Raw genomic sequence first — 20,656 nt, forward strand, 5'->3', positions numbered from 1 at the left:
GGTGAAACTGTTTAACCTTTTCAGGAACTGTTAGACTGTATTCCAAACTGGGTACATTATTTTACATTCCAGCCAGCAGTGTGTGAGCGTTCCAATTTCTCTACATTCCTTGCTAACAACACTTGTTATTATCTGTCTTTTTTATCATAGCCATCCTAACGGATGTGTTAGGATATCTCCTTGTGGTTTCGATGTACATTTCCCTGGTGGGTGATGATTTTGAGCATCTTTTCACATGCTTGTTGGTCATTTGTGTATCTTCTTTGCAGAGTATCTATACAGATCCTTTACCCGTTTTATAATTGAGTTATTTGTCTTTTTATCATTGAGCTGTAATAGTTCTTTATATATCCTACATATAAGTCTCTTATCAGATAATATTATTTGCAAATATCTTCTCTCATTCTGTACGATATCTTTTCACTTTCTTGGTGTATCCTTTAAGGCCTAAATTTTTTAATTTGATGAAGTCCAATTTATCTATTTTTTCTTTTGTTGCTTGTACTTTTGGTCATATTTAAGAAAATTTTGCTTAGTCCAAGTTATAAAGATTTACTATGTTTTTTCACCTAAGAGTTTAATAATTTTAGCTCTTATCTTTAGTTCTCTGATGAGTTTTGAGTTAATTTTTGTGCGTGAAGATGGAGTCCATCCCAACTTCATTCTTTTGCATATGGATATTTAGTTATCCCAGGACAGTTTATTGAATTAAGTGTTATTTATATATAACTCATTTAATCTTTACAATCTTTGAGGTAGGTCCTGTTTATCCTCCAAGAAATTTTAAGTATCTTTTCCACTGTCACTCAGCTATTGCATGGCAAGGCTGAAAGTTGAGCCCAGGCAGTTTGGCCTCAGAAGCCATGCTTTTAACCAGAATTAACTCTTTTACTTAGCTGCCTTCTTACCTATCTATCTAGGTAAGATAGGGAAGAACTACCTAAAAAAATAGTCAGTTTGTCATAAAAAGAAAATACTTTATTTCTTACCTGTTTTGATTATGCTTCTGCTTTCTTAATTTGTCTGTGGTTAGTGAATTCAGTTAGTTGTAACATTGGCTAATATCAAGTCAGGGCCACAGTTTCTATTCCTTATAGCTTAGTTACAAGGGCTTTACTACCTCCCTGATGCCCTAGTCAACCCTATTTAGTCTTAGTCACCAGAGAGATCAAGTTAAGAAGAGGATGATCATCACTAGTTCTAGTACATCACCAAACCACACAAGTTCTAGCAGTTGTGGGCTAGGAGCCCATTTCCTCCAACAATCTAAAACTATATCTTTTCTAACTGTTCTAAAGAATGTCTTCATTAAGAGTACTAGAGTAGGAACATAGATCTCAGTCCTCATTCAGGGACTGCTACTTGATAGATATGTAGATTCAGCTTCACTTTCTTAATCATAATTAGGGATGGCCTTAAACAGTTCATCATTTTCTGGCTCATTCGTCTATTTGTATGATTTTTCATAAAAACAGAAATTCATATTCCTATTTTTCATATAAACAGAAATTCATATTCATATTTCATAAATAGAAATATGAAATATAAATTTTAAAAATCCAGATATATTTTCATAGTCTTTCTTGGGCTTACTTAGTGATTTATGCACTTGAATGAACTGGGTACCAAATAACTGGAAAGATATAATTTCTTTCAATTAAGCTTTCAATTATTTCCATCTTCCACGAATTGATTTCCTGGTAATTTTTTTTTTTTTTTTGAGCCAGAGTCTTGCTTTGTTTGCCCAGGCTAGAGTGAGTGCCGTGGTGTTGGCCTAGCTCACAGCAACCTCAAACTCCTGGGCTCAAGCAATCCTACTGCCTCAGCCTCCCAAGTAGCTGGGACTACAGGCATGCGCCACCATGCCTGGCTAATTTTTTTGTATATATATTAGTTGGCCAATTAATTTCTTTCTATTTATAGTAGAGATGGGGTCTCACTCTTGCTCAGGCAGGTTTCGAACTCCTGACCTTGAGCAATCCGCCTGCCTTGGTCTCCCAGACAGCTAGGGATTTCCTGGTAATTTTTTTGGCTACTTGGTTTATGTTCATTTACTTGACTGCCACTGTATTCAGAGAAACCAGCATGTTCCAATGTAGCAGAGCAGACACAGAATTCCAGGTAACTATAGTAAGGAATGAATAAAGCAAGGTGCTACTGATGTCTGTCTCACTGACTAGATGGTAAATGCCATGGATGCAGGGACTCTGTCTCTTGTAATCACTATTATATCACCAGTGCCTATTGTAAGAAACAATAAATGTTTGAGGGAGCGAGAGGAACCTTAAGGGATATTTTGAGGAGGCCAAATACTTAGTTGTACTGTTTCATTGTACATTGTCTTATCTTAAAGCTGTTAGTCTTCTAATTTATTTGCTCAGGGCTTTGGTAGCCAGGAAAGAGAAAGGAAGTGGCCTAATATATAAATTACAGAGGACCACACTGTGAACAGTTAGGGTGAAGTTTGAGGTGCTGGATTCATTTTTCATAAAAGAAAAAAATCAAGAGGAGGGAAGCAATGCTTTAAATTCAGAGAAGAACATGAAGAATTTGAAGTGCTGGTAAGTTTAATTAATAGTAATGCCACTCCATTTTCAGCTAGAGTTTAACATTTGTATAGCACTTTACTCATGATGAGGCATTTACAACAATCTAGAAAGGCAGGCTGGGCAAGTGGAATTAGCCTTGTTTTACAGATGAGGAAGCTGATTCAGGGTTTTCTCTTACCATGTATTAAATAGCTTATAGGTAGAGAGATTGGGACTTGACTTACATCTTCATACTTTAAGTGCAATATTTTTCCTGTGTCCTCCCCTACACCATTGCCCACCTAGTTTGGAGGCCTCCTTGAGCAGTCATTCCAAGAAAAAAATTAAAGGAATTTAAATTTAATTAGGTAGTCTTTATTCTGTTCTTCCCATTAGACTAGTCTGGAGCTGGGGAAAATCTACTACCCTGTTTTTTAGAACCAGCAAATGTCTGTCCCAATTAGACATTTATCTTTCCTGGGATTTTATTTCATGAAAACATTTTGAAATACTTGTGAGGTAACTATGAAGGTGTGTCATTGGCATGAGTCACTTTGACTGTCTAACTATGCTTGAGGCCAGAGAAGACAGAGGATTGGGGAATTTTTCATGAGGTGAGTCCTGGATTGAGCAGCTGCTGGCTGCTGAACTGAAATCATGAAACAGGTCTGTTCTGATGACTGTGTCTTGTGGGAGAAGGGCAGTTCACTTCTTCTGTACAAGAATTCATCTCTTGTTCTTCTCTTACCAGGTTTTGAAGGGAGCACCTGTGAGCGGAATATTGATGACTGCCCTAACCACAAGTGTCAGAATGGAGGGGTTTGTGTGGATGGGGTCAATACTTACAACTGCCGCTGCCCCCCTCAGTGGACAGGTACGTGCAGTTCCGCGCATCCACCAGAGTGGGATGTGGATCGGTAACCAGAGGCAGACAGTGAATGAAGTCAGCACTTTTTACAAATTGTCTTAGGGCTGATCTGGAACTAGTGTGTGAACTGAGCGGAGTCTTCATGCTAGATCACTGGATATAATGCTAATCCCATATGTTCTCCCATGCTCACTCTAAGACATATTTTCACAGGTATTATTGGGCAGCTGCTCTGAACTCAGCACCTTGCTAGTTCTTGTGGCAGATATGAGAGAAGAGCTTTGCTAATAGACCCTAAGCTGCTTATCTGGAAAAAGCAGCATATTGCCTGTAACACAGTAGATGCTTAATAAATATTTGAGAGGAATACTGAAATGCCAAAATAAATTGCACAAACCACAGGAGTTCAGAGCTTATTGTTTGTTGATGGACAGAAATCTATCCCACCATATGGTTGTGTCCCATAACTAGGCAAAAGCTCGGGTAGGTACTCTTGATGATGTTATTTTTATGATATCCATCCTACATTTCTGTTTTTTCTTTCTTTTATTCCTTTTTGCACATAGTACAAAGTTAGATTTTTCTGCCTCTGACATTAGAAGAGTAGTCTTGCTTAATTTACAGCCTCTTAGAAGTTTCTGACAGTGTCTTAGGAAAGCTTTTCACTTATTTTTGAAAGTTGAGTGATTTTATATACACATTTGTTTTCAATTTCTCTTTATATCTGTTCATCTATCTACTGGAAGTGGAGACAACTGATTAAGGGACTAAGAACTGAGCCTTTTTGAGAGAAATTGATTGATTTAATGTGGAAACCCAAGAAGTAAGTTAATAATATAAGAAGAAACTACAGTCCAGTGATGGACTGTCTCCTGCAAAGAAGTCTTGATGTTGGATTGCAGCCGTTACTACCTGGTATTCTTTAGCGTCTCTGAATTGTTTTTCCTTATCTGTAGCATCTAATTACTTAGAGTACTCTTGAGAGCTATAGACTATGAATAGAAAAAGACAAAAAGGATTTAAAATTTCAATAACATGATTTCCTGGAAGGGCACACATGTCTGCTTTTAATCCTCAAACTGCGCTTTTTTATACTTTCCCACTGGGTTTCCCTAGAATTGGACTTCCCCTAGAATTTCTTCATTGTGTCTTGATCCTAGGACTTTACTCCTCTGCTCTTTCTGTCATATTATTTCTTTCTCTAGCTTTGCCATTTCTATGGTAGATTTTTCAGAGGCTATTTTTTAAACTTAGAAAATTACTCTAAAGTTAATTACACTCAGAATCCATAGGAACATGTAAAAAAAAAAAAAAAAGATAAAGTTAATTACACGAGAAATAATGACTGGAAAGATTTAAATTTTTTTTCTTTTTAATGATCCTCACAGTGTTGGGCAAGATGAAATACTTGTTAGGAACTTGACCCTGTTCTAATCTCTTGCTTGCGGTGTGGGAGAGTGACTCTGTCTGGTACCGAGGCTTCTGATGCCAATGAAGATCAAACGGCATTGTGATTTCGTTGCTGGTTTTTCTTTGATACCACACTTTGTTTCCTGCTTTGATATTAATTAGGAAGGCCTGCTCTTGGGGGAAACTTTCCCAGTGAAATGATATTTTACCCAAATTTCCTACCCCAGGAGGTTTAATAAATACCTCTTTTCTATCAGAGTCCTCAGAAGATGTTTCTTTCTGTGTTTTTGTATTTCTGGAAAGGGTGGCAGAGATCGTGGATAAGTTTAATGTGGTAATTTTTATTTCTTTTGATCTGCTATCTGTCATTTAGAGTGACCCTCAGCTTTTGGTTTTCCACCACAGGTTTCCTTCCTCTTTTTCACTTTTTCATGCCAATTCTTTTTTTGTTTTTGGAGACTAAGTCTCACTCTGTTGCCTGGGGCTGGAGTGTAGTGGCATCATCATAGTTCACTGCAACCTCAAATTTCCTGGACTTGAGTGATCCTCCTGCCTCAGCCTTCTCAGTAGCTGGGAATACAGGCAGGCGCCACCATGCCCAGCTAATTTTTCTATTTTTTTGTAGAGTCAGGGTCTCACTATGTTGTTCAGGTTGTTAATGCGAATTCTGTGATTTCCAATGACAAGCCTTGTTTTTTGCCCTGCCTGCCATCAACAGGATAAAGTCCAAGGTCTTTTCTCTGTTATGTAAAGCCCCATATGGCTTCAGCCCTGTCTCCTTCCCTAGTCTTCTCAGGCATCTGACAGCACTTCACACTCTAGCAATAAGAACTGCTCCCAGTTCTCTTATAATTACTGTGCATTGTTTTACATCCTATGTCTCCATTCATGCCTTTCCTTTTCTCTAGATTTCCCTTTTCCACCACTCCCCCTGTTCTCACCAATTTTGCCTACCTGATAGAAATTAAGTGGTTACTTTCTTCAGGGTGCCTCCCCTGACCTCTCTCCAGGCTGAGTTTAGCGTTCTCTGGACTCCTTTAGTAACACCACGCATTCCTCTGTGATAACACTCACCACATTTATATTGACATTCCAGGGGTCCTCAAACTTTTTAAACGGGGCTAGTTCACTGTCCCTCAGACCATTGGAGGGCTGCTGGAGAGTGTGGTGCACATTCCACACATGCACACTGTGGGCCCGGGATGAGCCAGCTGCTAAGCAGTACAGGCAGCGGTGGCAAAAACATTCAATGGGCTGGGTAAATGTCCTCTGCAGACCACATATGGCCCGCGGGCCGTAGTTTGAGTATGCCTGATATGATGTGAAGGAGATACCAAGTTATGGGGTGGTGGAACTGTTGATGACAGCAGTTAACTAGCACTTCTTAGAAACCTTTGTTCTCAGTAGCATGTAGCTGAGCTGGTTACCATCCTAGCCCCTCCATTATGAAGAGAAGAACAGAAGAAAATGTGTGTCATAGAGCTTCTATTTCTATTGATAATTGGATCTTTAAATTCAGATTAGTATTTTCTGCTTTATACAAATAGAGGAAATGAATGAGGTTGGAGTCTAGGAGCTAACTAACATTAGCACCCCAATACTGAGCTAATTACCATGTTTTATTTTATACAGTCTTTGCAGTAACTGTAATAGGGGTAGAATTTAGTAAATATCTTTTTTACAGATGATGACGCATATTCAAAAGGGTTAAATAATTTGCCCAGGGCACATAGTGGTTGGGTTACAGTTTGAATCTAGGCTTGTTGAACTCCAAATATGTGCTCTTTTTCTCTACAGAGTTGATTCTATTAGTTGCCTTGTCTGTTTTTTTAAGGACTTTGAATCTTTCTAATGATTTAAAATTTAATTTATAATTTTATTATTCTAAGATTTAGTGATTTACTCTTTTTGTTTTTGTTTTTAAGAACCTGGCTGGTTACTGTGAGGTTAAAAGTTAACATTATGTGAATGTTTTATATTCAGTCTGGTGCTTTTGTCACTATACCTATGAGCTTTATTACAACTTTCTTCAGAATTCCCTTTACAATTTCCAGCTGTAGAGTTGAAGCATGAACTGTTTGGTCTGTCTTTTGACAAAATAGAAAAAGGGTTGGAGTAGTCTAGGATAGGAAATAAAGTTGCCAGTTATCTGAAAAAGAATATGTGGGATTATATGTCTGAAAAAAAGCTGGGCATTAATCTTAAATAAATGGAGATTTGGGAATTTGCCTTATTTTTAATGAGAAGAGCCTGATAGTTATAGTTTTGTTTTGTAAATGCACATACATAAAAGGCTAGGTCTTATGTACCAAGTTCTAGACTTCAAGATGAGCAGAAATTTTTCCAGCTTTATTCATGGTTTGATTTGGGGTAAATATGTCAGATTCCTATTCTTAGAAGGGTTTATTTGCTTTTAATGAAACTGATATCTCTTACTTCTTTGAGGTATTGGGAGAATCAGTGATGTGATAAAAATCTTTTGATCTTTTCATTTATTCAGAAAACTATCATGCTAAACATTCTAGATTCATGCTGTTCAGCATGGTGGTCATGAGTCACATGACTATTAAATATTAAACATCTGCTATGTGGCTGGTCTAAATCGAGGTGCGTTATAACTGTATAATGCCTGATTTTGAAGATGTAGTATGAAAAAAAAGTAAAATACCTTTTTAATGATGTTTAAATATTGATTAGATGCTAAAATGATAATGTTTTAGATACATGGAGTTAAATAAAATATAATATTAAATTTAATTTCACCTGTTCCTTTTTACTTTTTTTTTTAGTGACTACTAAAAAATTTAAAATTATGTCTGTGACTCTTATTATATTTCTGTTGGGCAGCATTACTCTGAATTTAAAGATGGTATGTGGGTGCCACGCTACTGCTAAGTGGGAGCATCCATACTGATCTTTGGAGGTAGAAAGATAGACTTGTAGCCATCCATAGGTGAGGCCTTACGTTGCCATCAGTGGACGAAAGCCTTATACTGGTGTGGTTCTCCATCACCTATGGGCAGAACTGTGTTGTAGTCTAATGCAGGCCCTTTTACCTTTGGTGGCTGTCTAAATAGAGTTTCTTTGTGCCTCCAAAAACTATCACTCTTTTGCACTAGCTTAAGCTCAGGTGAAAAAAGAAATTGTTAGGGAGTGAGAGTGAGCAGATGGTTTACTTCTTAACAGGAATCTTGCTACAGAGATAAATCTGAATAACTCGATGTTCCTTCAGGACATGGAAGTATACCTAAGGGTTTGGTGAAGACAGAGCACAAATGTCTCTATTATACTGTAGTTGGCTCCAAGCCATCTTATCAGAGAAGTTGTGCACTGGCAGATATCCATTTAAGGGAAAAAAAGGTTTTAAAAGGCTCAAAAATTTATTAGAGCAATGTAGATTAATGTTTTGTCTACATAGATTGTTATTTGAGTTTTCTTTTAAAAGGTTCATTTCCTTCAGAATTAAAGTTGACTCTAAGCTCAACTCACAAATTCCTCTCTGTGGCTGCTTTTGGTTTTGGGTTCACTCCTGGGGCAGATGTGATTTATTTTCCTGTGCTTATTATTAATCTAGAAATGGAGTTTCAGCTTGGTCTTAGATTAGTGCTTTGGGACATTAAGCAGAAGTGAACAATGTAAGTTAGGTGGATATGAGTCACATAAAACCGACCAAATTTTCTCTCAGCTTTCCTTTATAGCATGATGATCCTAAAGAGTTGGTTAAGTTTTCCATTGCTGTCAGTTGCTCCAATTTCAGTAAAAATTTTTGGCATGAATTAGCAAGTACATATGCCAGAGGTGGTGCATGAGCTCCTTGTGTCTGGGAAGGGAGACTTTTGATGGTATTTTAATTTTGAACTAGATGTTCCTGTCTCAGTCCAGCCTCTAGTAGATGATAAGTTTTTCTCTAGCATGAGGCTTTTCTCACAACCACCACATTTCTGCCTTCTTTTTTTTTTTTTTTTTTTTTTTTTTTAAGAATATCAGGATAGAACTTTTTGTTTGAGTATGGAAATGATTTAAATATATCTGAGACTGCAAAGGTATTCTCATTTATATTCCACTTGGAGAAATGTATCTCAAATTTCAATTTCTCTGCTGTCAACTTGATTGTGAAAACTCCACAATAAGCCTGTTCTCTGGAATTCTGCCTCTTCACCCCAATTCCAGTGTCCCATCAGTTGGGCAGACTGCTGGAGTGCTAACCCGAAACACCCTCATCCCAGAGGTCCCAGCAATGATTAGTTGCCAACATGGTGGAAACAGGGGTGAGTGGATAGTACAGTCCTGCAGAATGCTAGAGATGACACCAAAGGATCTTTCCTGCCCTGTGGTCCATGACTCAGCGTCTAGCTTTGACTTAACTTCATGTTTTTCAAGTTCCCATGGAATGGTTATGAGTAGGTTCAATAACAGGTATTTATTGGTCAATTAACTACTCCATTCAATATATTGTGCTAGATACTTTAAGAGACAGAAAGAAAAAATATTAATTTCTGTGTTTAAACAGTGGTAAAATTTACTAGGAAGAAATAAGAAAGTCTACACATAACCACAATAAGTGGTAGAAGTAATGAATGTGAGTTTGAAAGAAGCATGGGTAGGAATTGGGAATCATGTAAGTACTTGGTGGGGTAAGGAAGGAAATTGAGAAGAGTTAACTTCTGCTTTCATCTGAGTAATGAGAGAATGTAGGGGCTATTGACAGAGTTAGAGAAATAGGGTAGAGACAATGGTAAGTTTAAGGTGAGTGTTCCAAGTGAAAAACATACAGCAGGAAAACGAACAAGCTAAGAATAAAGGCACTGGCTAGGGACTCAGATTGTAAGTCATTTTGGGGGTATCATGGGAATGTATCAAGTCTATAGTGGAAAGTATATGGAGTGAAAAGAAGGGAGGCTTTAGACAGGAAGTGTAAGAAATGTGTAACACTTCAGAAATGGATGGGGAAGGGGATCCAAAGAAGGAAGGCAAGCAAAGGGGAGGCATGATAGGTGGGAAGGGAGCTGGGCCATGATAGTATCACCAAGTCAAAGGGATCAGCACTGTAGATTGCCCTTGACTCATCTCTGCCTGCCTATGGGCAGCTCCTGTATTATTTTATGTCTCTGACTGGGTTTAGGTGCTAAGCTGACCTAACAGGCTATCACCCTCTGGAAGATTGGAAACTTTTCTTATTTTGACAACCCCAGGACAGATTTTTAACCAACTATGATTATTGAATGAATGACAACCAGCAGACCCCAAGTAAGTATGGTAACCGCAAAAGGTTAATCAGAATTTTTGAGGTTATTAGAAATCTTCTGAAATGCAGTTTCAATGCAAAGAAGAGAAGCTGAACTGCAGAAAGTTAAAGAGAAAAGTGAGTGTTGAGGAAGGAGGAAAGGTAGCAATGGGTTTGCATAACTTATTCAAGACTTTGCACAGAAAGGGTTTCCTCAAGAGGAAGAGAGAAGAGGTACAGGGCAGAGCTACAGGGGACAGAAACTTTGTTCCCGTGACCCACCACAGAGCCTTGGCTAGACTAGGAGATCAGACAGCTAGTAGAGGGTTGGCTAAGAACCAGCTTGTTGGGAGGGGTTCACTCTTACACTTGTAGGTGGGGAGTAAATTAGGTGGAATTGTTGCTGGGAATGGGAAAGGAAGAAGAAAGGAAATCATAGTTAGAGAGTAGAAGTGCCAAGTGTCAGATCTTGGACCAGAACTATGAGTGTCTTGTAGTGAGGTCCAGAAGGTGCGTGTGCTGTGAACTGGAGTGGATGTGGAGGTCTGTCAACTTGACAAAAGTAGGAACTCTTGGCTCGGGTGACCTTATTTACCCTCAGCCCAGATGTTGACTTCCTGGGAGACAGAAGGGGAAAGAGGGAGAAGAATATAAGCCACGTGTATAAGTCATTCAAGGAAGTAGAAATTGGTCCATGAGCCCGACAGACAGAAGTGCGATGAATGAAATTAGAATTTAGTATTTAGTATTTTCATTTTTATAGGAAAACATGTTTAGGCAAGTTTGGAGTTGAATCAATTAACTTCCCTAATTAGTTGTGTCAAAACTGACACTGTATTTACTGATTCCCTCCTATGTAAAACGAGGCGTTAGAATAGGTTTATTTCCTCTTCTGTTTTCCCTACACTCTGCATATTTTGTTTATATAATCTGGGATTGAAAATTCATTTCATAGTATTATTATGATTGAATTTTAAAATGTCATGCATCTTTTAAAAAAATTCTCGATATTCACAATGTTTCATAACCTAATTTATAATCTTTTAGCCTTAGTTTTATATGAAACTTGATTTGCATTAACTATCATGGCATTTATGTCACAAGTTTTTTATTCCTGAGTTCTTTAGATTGTTTTTTTTAGTCAAATAGCTATATCTTTGAGTAGTTTTTTTCAGGAAAGGTAAATGTTGGCATATATTCAGAGCTCTTGGATATTTAGAAAATCTCTTTTGATCTAGTTGTTTCATACACAAATGGCATCTCCTCAGTGACTAGCTTTGGCTCTGTTCCTGGCAGGATCCAGCATCACTTCATGGCTTTTCACGTTCCCACAGAATGGTTGTAAGTAGTTTCAATAATAGATATATCTTGAAGAGCTATTACATCCTATATATATATGCTAGGTGCTATAAGAGACAGGAAGAAGAAAACGATTCACTTGCCTTCCCAGATATTGAATTGTTGAGTCAAAAATTAATCTCCTGAAGCTCCTAGACCATTCCTTTGCTTCTCGTGGACAGTATTATGGAGAAATGTCATGTCAGAGTGTGTTTCCTCTTCCTTGGTAGCTACTCTGCCCTCCTCTCTCTTTCAAAACAAGTCTTCAACCACTATTTGTTTAGGTATACTCTCTTTTTTTATTGTTTCCGTCTGAGTACTTGCTGAGCCCTTTGGGTTTGCAGACTTAGATCTACTCTCAACTGAGAAAAGAGTGCCCTTGCTTGTATGCCTGAGTGCCTTCAGGAGCAACTGTCACCTTTGCATTGAGTCTTCCATCTTTCTTCCCCACAGCTCAAATCTTCTAATTTTTTAACTTGCTTGTTTTTCCCTTTGTATTTACAAGAGCTTCCTAAGCTTTTCATGTCTTATATTCTTTTTGTGCAGTGTCAGTTCCATACTTTATGGCTTCCAATCCCGGTTATTTATATTGCATTCTTATTTGCTTTAATAATTACTCTTCTCATTTAGGTCCTCTGCCTCTCAGCCTTCCCTCTTTGCATCTGTGTCTGATGTTCTATGTTATTTTTCATTTCCTTATAAAACCTATGTATGTGCAGATGTCTTGAGAACACAGAACCAATTTTTTCTAAAATGTATTAGCTTCGGAAGTGAATAATTTTCACAGTATGTTTTTTGTTACATCTCAAGCGTTATGTCCTCCATGTTTTATGTTGTAGAATCTTTTAACGGGTGCCATGTTGGGTTTTTCCATTTTACTCATTCTGTGCAGAGTAATTGCTTGCTCATAAATAGGGGAGATTGGTGCTCTGTGGATCCCCTCACTCAACCTGGCTACAGCTAGTTTTGCCTCCCAGTGAAGTGAGGGGCTGTCTTATGGAAACTGGTTTAACAGCCCAGCAGCCTAAGGAAGCAGGGAGAGAGCCGAAGAGTGAGGGCCCCCTCCGAGGGGACCAAGCTTGGCATTACTTTCCCCTCTGTGTGGACAAGCCTCTGCAGCAGGGGTGAGCTTTCTGAATGCCCAGCCCTGGCCCAGCTTTCACGGCTCTCCATGCCACTGCTGAGCCTGGGTGCTTTTTGGTGCAGCTGCATCTGGAATTTGCCCCAGGTGCACTGCAGACCTCTTGCTGCTAGAGTGGCCACAAGGACTGGACTCCCAGTGCTTGAAATTACTGTTGACCTGGAAGGGTGAGATGGAGTTCAGTCCATTCTCCTCACTGCAGCAGAGTGGGCTTTCTGAAACACAAATTGGATCGAGTTGTTTCTTTGTTGACAACGCTTCAGTGGGTCCTCCTTGTCTTTGGATCAAGTTCCACAGCTTTGTGTGTCACTCCCTCTCTAGCCACGTCTCTCTCCACTCTCCCATGCATGCCTTGTAATTCAACCACACTGATTTTTTTTTCATTGCCTCAAATGAGCCATGTTCTCTCTTCTGTTCAAGCCCATACACATCACTTCCTTCTGCCTGAAATACTCTTACCCCACCCCCTTCTCTACACACGCTCTCACACACTTGCACACTTGTACACAACCTGGCAGACTCCTATGTGCTCTACAGGCTTTCCCGTAAAAGCTTCATTCTCTAGTTTTTCCTTATTGTCCCTACTCTGTGCTCCCAAGGCACCAAGTGTCTGTTAAAGCAATTGTCATCCTATGTTATCATTGTTTGTGTGGTTATGAAACTTGTATTTGTAAGGTCTGCAGAGTAGAAGGCGTGACTGTTTGGTTCACCGTTATAATCCCCGTGTGAACAGGTCAGGGTCTGGCCCATGGTGTGCATGTGTGTGAGGGTGTGTATCTACATATATATGCATATATTTGTTGAATAAACAAATGAATGGATCAATGATAGTGTTCAGTTTTCCAGTTCCTGGCTTGACCTCACCTCTCCCAATTCATAGCTCTTCTTACCTCCCTGAGATACTTTAGTATTTTTTTTTTTTAGTGTGGCCCCGGTGTCTGCTAAATGTGTAAAGCCAGACTAATGGTACATGAAGATTATATTTGACAATCAATGTGAAGCACTTGTCACCATGTCCCACACCTAGAAATTACTTACTACATTCTATTTTTAGTGTTTGAGTTCAGTAGTGGCCTTGGGGAGTGAAGAGAAAGTCTGTCCTTCCACCCTGAGTTTCCTGTTGGTGGCAGTGTTTGGAAGAGGAGGACCAGAGAGCGCTGCCAGAGAAGGCCAACTGGGATGGTGTCTGTGGGGAGCTGAGGTGTCAGTCAAAGAAGGACGGTGTCCACCGTAATGGAGAGTCACCCGTGGCACATAGGTGAAGGGTTAGTGGGCACAGGCAAGGTGAACTTGGGTGTGGCATAGATGAGATGGAGTTTAGTGACAAAGGAAGGGGACTGGGATGCATAGGTTGAGTGTGGGCTGGTGGATATAGATAAGGGGGTGATGGAAACTTAGGGTATGAACAGATGGAGACACCCTTTGCTGCTGTGAGGGACGAGGTGAATGCTGGTCATCATTTGGGGATTAGGTTGATTGAAGGAAGAGAAAACAGAAGCAGATAAACATTCATTCAGCAAGTACTTACTGAGCACTTGTCCACTAGCAGTATTAGCTGGGCGATGTCCTAAGTGCTGGGGTCTCAGCGATGAGGGAACAAGCTACCACCCATTTCTTAATGGAACTGACAGTCTGGTGAGAAACACAGGCAGAGATCATGTAAGTACCTGTGAAACTTGGAACTATAATAAATGCCTTGCAGGGAAAGTAAAGAATATTAGTAGAGCGTGTTAATAGGCAGAAATAATGGAGGTTGGTGTAGGCAAGGTGATGTCTCTTTGAGAAAGTGACATTTCAGCTGTGCCATTCAGATTGGGCAGCCCTGTGGACGCCGGTGCTCATACAGAGTATTTCACCCAGTTCACTCAGCGTCAGTCCCAGTAGGTCGTGGAACAGTCAGGCGTGTTCTCTGTCTTTTAACTCCAGCAGCAGCATGGAAATGTGTACAGAGTAGAGGTTTTATAGCAGAGAGGTGACAAGAATGCTCTGTTGTGTATGAAAAGGGATGGAACTCTCAGGGACTCAGGAGCCTGGGTGGCTGCTGGTTGGAAGGATGTGTCAGAGACTGAATTCTCTTGACTGAAGGGGGCAGTAGCAGGGCCAGGGCAAGGGCCAGCCAAGCTCATTTCCTATATGTTTCTCGTGTGGGGATTGTTGTTGCCATGAGAGTTGACCCTTAGGAGGACCACTGATGTGATGAAACTTTTCCCACAGCCCTCACAGGGGAGAGATGACTGGGAAGGGTGAGGGCTTCTCCACAGACTGCTGAGACTGAGCAATCTTTCCTTTCCCTTCCCTTCCTTTCCTTGTCCTTCTCTTTCCTCTTCCCAGTCACCTGTCAGATTGATGGTTCGCTGGTGGTGCCCTGAGAGAGCCACAGTGAGCATTCTGTCCCTGTGTGCTATGGCTCTTCAGTGGTGTCTGTTCACTGGTCCCCACTGACTTGACTCGAGCATGGTGTTGATGAGGGCCAGCCTGTGGTTTCGTGTCAGCTTCACTCTGTTCTCTTTATTGCCACAGGCTGTGCCCACAGTCTCCCTCGTTCATCCTAAAACTGTAGGATGGGGCCACAAGAAAAGATCAGCATGAAAGTGACCCTAGTCCTGCAAAACCAGCACCTGATAGTTATTTCAGTCATGGTGGGTTAGTAGTGTCATGTCATCTGACTTGTGGCACAGTGAGCTGTCTTTGTCTTCCCCACTTCCCCAACAGTCAGTTGAGATTCTCCTTCTCCATTTTGAAAACTAACTTGAACTGCAGTAATCTCAGATCCCCAACGTCTTTTTCAGGATATAAAAAGTTCCATTTCCAATTTTCTGACAACTGGCTGTGCAATCTTGGATAAGTCACTGTACCTCCCTGGTTCTTGTTTCCTCGTCTGTCAACTGAGCATGTTAGATTAGATGTTGTCTGAGGTCTGTTCCTCCACTGACACCAAGGGTCTAGTGCAGTGCCTGACGTGTATACTGAGGTCAGTGACAGACATAATCCCTGCCCTCCTGGAGCTAATAGTGGAGTGAAGGAAGAGACTTTAAAGGTTAAATTAATATAAAATCACAGCCTGTGGTATATGCCAAGGTGAATCGAATGGAGTAGATGCAGTGGTAGCGAACCATGGGGAAGTGTGCACTTGGAGATCTACTGTAGTCACAAGACAGGTAGCTAGTCTTGTGAAGAAGGGGAAAGAGTCTTTTGGGTGTAGAGAGCATCATATGCAGAGGCTCTGAAGCCAGAAAGAGCTTAATGTTTGTGGATCCAACAGGAAGCCATTGTGGCTAGAGTAAAATGTATGAAGAAGAGTTATGGATTTGAGTGTATTTACAAGGCAAATGTGGTCAGCTAGAAAATTGTCCATGGCAATAGGTGGCTCTCAGTGTTTAAAGTATCACCTAAGCATTTTGTTGTTTGACATTTCAGTTCAGATTGGTCCAGACTCATGGTGGCATTGAAGAGGGTAGTTTCTAAAACAAGTTATTTCCTTTCCCTTTTGTCCATAAGAAATGGAAAGGACTTAACTAGTTCTTACTACTGATGGTAAAGGGCAGTAGCCTGCAGTATCAGGCAGGTGGAAATTACTAAGAGGATAACTATTGCCCTGGAAAACTTGCCTAACTGAGCTTTGTGCAACATTTTGAGAGTTCACCAGCTAAGTTTGTGTGGACAGAGGTGATGATACATGCTGAGACTTGTTTGAATTGAAGGTTTAGTAGCTTGGTTGAGCATGGGAACAACTCAGCTCTCGCTTTTCACCACAGGCTTTTATATGCTAGGTAGCTCATAACTTAATGCTCTCTCCCCATCTCCGTACTAAAAGAAAGGTGTTTACTTTTAGTCCCTTCTATGTTCTGTCCAGTTCATCTTCAGACATAGTGTGGATTATGTCATCCCCACCCTCGTTTGTTGTATCAAATTTAGAATTATATTCAAATTCAAAGCCTCAAGTGACCTCCAATCTTTCCTTCTTGTCATACTCCAGCCAAAGAATCCACTGTAGTCATTTTGATATCTTCAAGACACTGCCGCCCTTATTAGCAAGCCTTCTCCCTCCAGCCCAGGCTGGTCTTTCTTGCCATGGAGTGGTGGGGAAACGGCAAATGACCTTGGACCATACACCTAACACCTGTCGGTGATTGCCAAGAACTTTTCCTATCCTAATATCTAGTGACCTTCTGCATTCATTCCTCTCTACTATGGGTGTCCCGTCACTGTCCTATGCATTTATGCCTTCTCAGGGTGCTGTAAGACCCTGGGACTAGCGACCTAGTCTGTAGATCCTGTTGGTCAAATCTAGGGCTGGATACTCAGCTGTGCAGCAGCCAGAGAGCATCAGATTTACAGTCAGACTGAGTGTGTTTGAATGACAGTGCTCTCACTCAGCACCTTTGTGAACTTGGAGAGCTTATTTCCTCTTCTGAGTCTTAATTTCTTATTTTTGGGCCTCTGCATTGATTTTCTTCTGTGCCAGGACAGTGGTGACATGAAGGAAGTATAGTCACCACTCAGCAGATGTCCCACTGGAAATTTTGGAGCAAGCAATTGTAATAATGGCCAACCCGGTTACCATTTTGCTCATTCTGAATTTTAGAACCAGAATTTTAAAACCAATTGATAGAATTGTAATAAAGGGGAAAGACATCTGGCCAAAATAAGGCTTGGATAGATCGTTGTTCTGGAAAAATGTGCTTGAACCTTAGGGAAAGGTGATTAATTCTGTGGAAAGTTACTTATAAGCCAGTATGCTCTTGGGTCTCTAGTTTTCCTGTCTCTAACAAACACTACCTAACAGATACATGGTGCTAAGGTGTTCAGGGAAGGCATCTAATCTTCAACAGTCAGTCTCATTGAAAAAATAATGAACTGTATCCAAAAGTACATTTTCATTTTTTACAGGAGTTAGCAGTCACAAGATTTTCTAGTAACCTGTTGTTTAAATAATTATCTTAGTTCTCCCCTCCTCCATCCTCCCCACTTCCTGATGCCTGTGTGCCCTTGGGAAAACCAAGGCATGTAGAGACAGTTTGATATGGTCAAGTTCATACCTCAAGTCTTTGTTAAGAAGTTTTTAATCAGGCAACCCAATTCAAATCCCAGCTCTCCTGCACTCACTGCCTCATGTGGACAAGTTATTTTACCTCTCTGAGCCTGTTCCCTCAGCTATAAATGAGATAAGTTTTTTGATAGCCCCAAGCACAGTGTCTGCTTCATAGAAAGCAATCAGTGTCTATTGGTTTCCTTTCCTAAGAGTACCAGATTTCCATTGCAGGCATTGTTTTATTTACTTAGTCTGTCTAACTACATTACTTCAGTGTCTATTATAATGCATAAGAAATGTAGGGCTGGACATGGTGGCTCATTCCTGTAATCCCAGCACTTTGGGAGCCTGTTATAGGAGGATCACTTGAGGCCAGGAGTTTGAGACCAGCCTGGGAAACACAGGGAGATCCCATCTCTACCAAAAATTAAAAATTGGGTGGGCTTTGTGGTGCGTGCCGATAGCTCAGCTGCTTCAGGATGCTGAGGCAGAAGGATTGCTTGAGCCCAGGAGTTCGAGGTTATAGTGAGCTATGATCATGCCAGTGCACTCTCCAGTCTTATGAACAGGACCTCATCTCTTAAAAAAAAAAAAAAAAAAAGAAAAGAAAAAGAAATACATATAAAATATTTTTAAACACAGTGTTTTATAGTACTCCGAATTATCACAGAGCCTCAATAAAGAAAAATGACATCTAAATTGGTTGGTGAGCATCATAGATATAATAGGCAACCACTCAGCAATTTTCCAAGTTACAGTAGCTCTTCTTCTACTTCTACATGTTTTCATTTCTCAATCCTGCCTGCATCCTGATAGCAGAGCTGTTACTCCTTTGAGGTAGCATTTCTGCTAGCACTGTAAGGGAGCAAAAGTTTTTATAGTAAATGATATTATCTGCCCTAAAGAGAGGATTGTCAGTGAGTTCTCCTTTCCTCCCTGCCTTAATCATTCACTCATTTACTCCCTCTTTCACTCACCCCCTCACTCCTTCCCTCACTCACTGCCTTAATAATTCACTCATTCACTCCCTTCCTCACTCTTTCACTCATTTATTCCCTCACTCATTCACTCCCTCCCTTCCTCACTCACTGAGTTTGTATTGGTTAATACTTTTGGCTGCAGTTCTTCATCTCAAATTAGGACAACCCTTTGCAAGAGACATCTCAGAATGGCTGTGCCACTGAGTGAACTCAGGAGGAGTTGGGGTTCAGGAACAACTGGAGCCAAGAACTTGAATGCCACTATGATTTTATTTTTCTCTCTGTGCACTTCTGATTCACTCTTACTACTTTCTCTGCAGACCAGCCTCCTCATCCTTTTGGGCCATATGGCAAAGTATCTCTAGTCCAGTAATTTGGGAAAGAGACACCGTGATATATCTTGGATCAGATGCTGATCCTAGATCAGTCAGTTATGGCCAGGAGGGTGCAGTCATGTAAAGACATGGTGGTTCCTTCAGGAATTGTATAGATGGAGTGAGGAGAGGATCATGGAAGGGGCATGGTGAGCACAGAGTTCCAGAGACTTCCATATACCTACCCTGCCATCCTAGGCAGAGGGCTCTTCACAGAGAAAAAAAATCTGGAAACTGAGGCTGCTTGCAGCCAAGTCATGGGAGATGGATGTGCAACCAAATAATTGGAATAGAGTAATGTTGGTTCTATAGTAATGGAGATGCATGTTAGATAGGAGTAAAGAAAAGATGGTCAGTTAGGTTAGGTCAGACACAACCAGCATCTGCCAGCACTATAGGCCTTCAGCAAATAAATGAGCCAGTTGAGTTGTTAGGTATTCTGGGGACTAAGGCTAGCCTTGGAATTTTCAAAGCACAAACATTATGTATTTTTTCATTAATAGGCCTCTTCATCAGAATGCCTTTTTAAATTATTTGTTGAGTTTCATTTACAAAGGAAGAATGAAGGACACCTTGGTCTTTTTTTTTTTTTTTTTTTTTTTTGGTTTTTGAGACAGAGTCTCGCTTGTTGCCCAGGCTAGAGTGAGTGCCATGGCGTCAGCCTAGCTCACAGCAACCTCAAACTCCTGGGCTCAAGCAATCCTACTGCCTCAGCCTCCCGAGTAGCTGGGACTACAGGCATGCGCCACCATGCCCGGCTAATTTTATATATATATATTAGTTGGCCAATTAATTTCTTTCTATTTTTATAGTAGAGACAGGGTCTCGCTCAGGCTGGTTTTGAACTCCTGACCTTGAGCAATCCGCCTGCCTCGGCCTCCCAGAGTGCTAGGATTACAAGCGTGAGCCACCACGCCCAGCCTACACCTTGGTCTTTTTTGAGTGTTAGCAACTTTTCATGTTTTAAAGAATTCAGATGATCTAAATTTTAGTTCCCTTTGATAGCTCTTTAAGCTGGTTTTAAAAGACCTCACACAGGACCAATTCATTAATTTATTTTATAGCTCATGTGGCCAGGCACTAAACTGCTTTTGTTAATCACAAATTTCTTGGTTGTAAGTTGATATCCTCTTTTCTTTGTGAAGGGCCTGAGAGCCTTTGTCATGGTCCCCATGGTTGCTGCAGCATAGCCTTAGGTAGTCTCGTGTTTAGCATCCTTCAGTGAGCTCTTTTCTAGGTAGAGCAAACTAGACCTTTTTCCATCTCTTATTACATTGGGTGGACTTCCTGTGTCTTATTCCACAAATCCACATCCTTCAAGCTTGGCCGCCTCAGGCTGAGCACAGTTTGCTGCATGCAGTCTCATTATTCTTGGTCTTACCTTTCACATCCATACTTTACTAGAGCTTTTCATTGTCCTTAATCTCTTCTCTCTATCCTCGTTTGCCCTAACATTTTAAAAAAGTATACTTTTTATTTTGAGAAAATTGTAGTTTCCCATACAGTTATTAGACTTCATATAGAGAGATATTCTGGACCCTTTGTATTGTAGATGTACTGTAAATGTAGTTGTATTATAGGACATCATACAGAACTGTTCTACAATATCATAACCAGGATATTGGCATTATACAGTCAAGAGGTAAGACAATTGTCCTAACATTTTGACATGTAGATTCCTTCTCATTTTTTTCTTACTCATTTTTTAGACTCTCCTGTTCTTTTTGCTTGTATATTCATTGACCCAGGGATTTAACTGAG

At 40.3% G+C, this 20,656-nt stretch overlaps 1 protein-coding gene across 1 annotated transcript in view; it reads left to right on the top strand.

Annotated features, from left to right (window-relative positions):
• LOC105869800 (notch receptor 2) overlaps positions 1-20,656 on the top strand; it is a 158,612-nt gene that overhangs the window by 80,188 nt on the left and 57,768 nt on the right. The window contains exon 5 of the mRNA XM_012761892.2: positions 3,280-3,402. Within this exon, the coding sequence (XP_012617346.1) occupies positions 3,280-3,402 (123 nt within the window). The remainder of the gene's footprint in view (positions 1-3,279; positions 3,403-20,656) is intronic.

This window comes from Microcebus murinus, chromosome 2 (genome assembly GCF_040939455.1).
Source record: "Microcebus murinus isolate Inina chromosome 2, M.murinus_Inina_mat1.0, whole genome shotgun sequence".
Lineage (NCBI taxonomy): Eukaryota > Metazoa > Chordata > Mammalia > Primates > Cheirogaleidae > Microcebus > Microcebus murinus.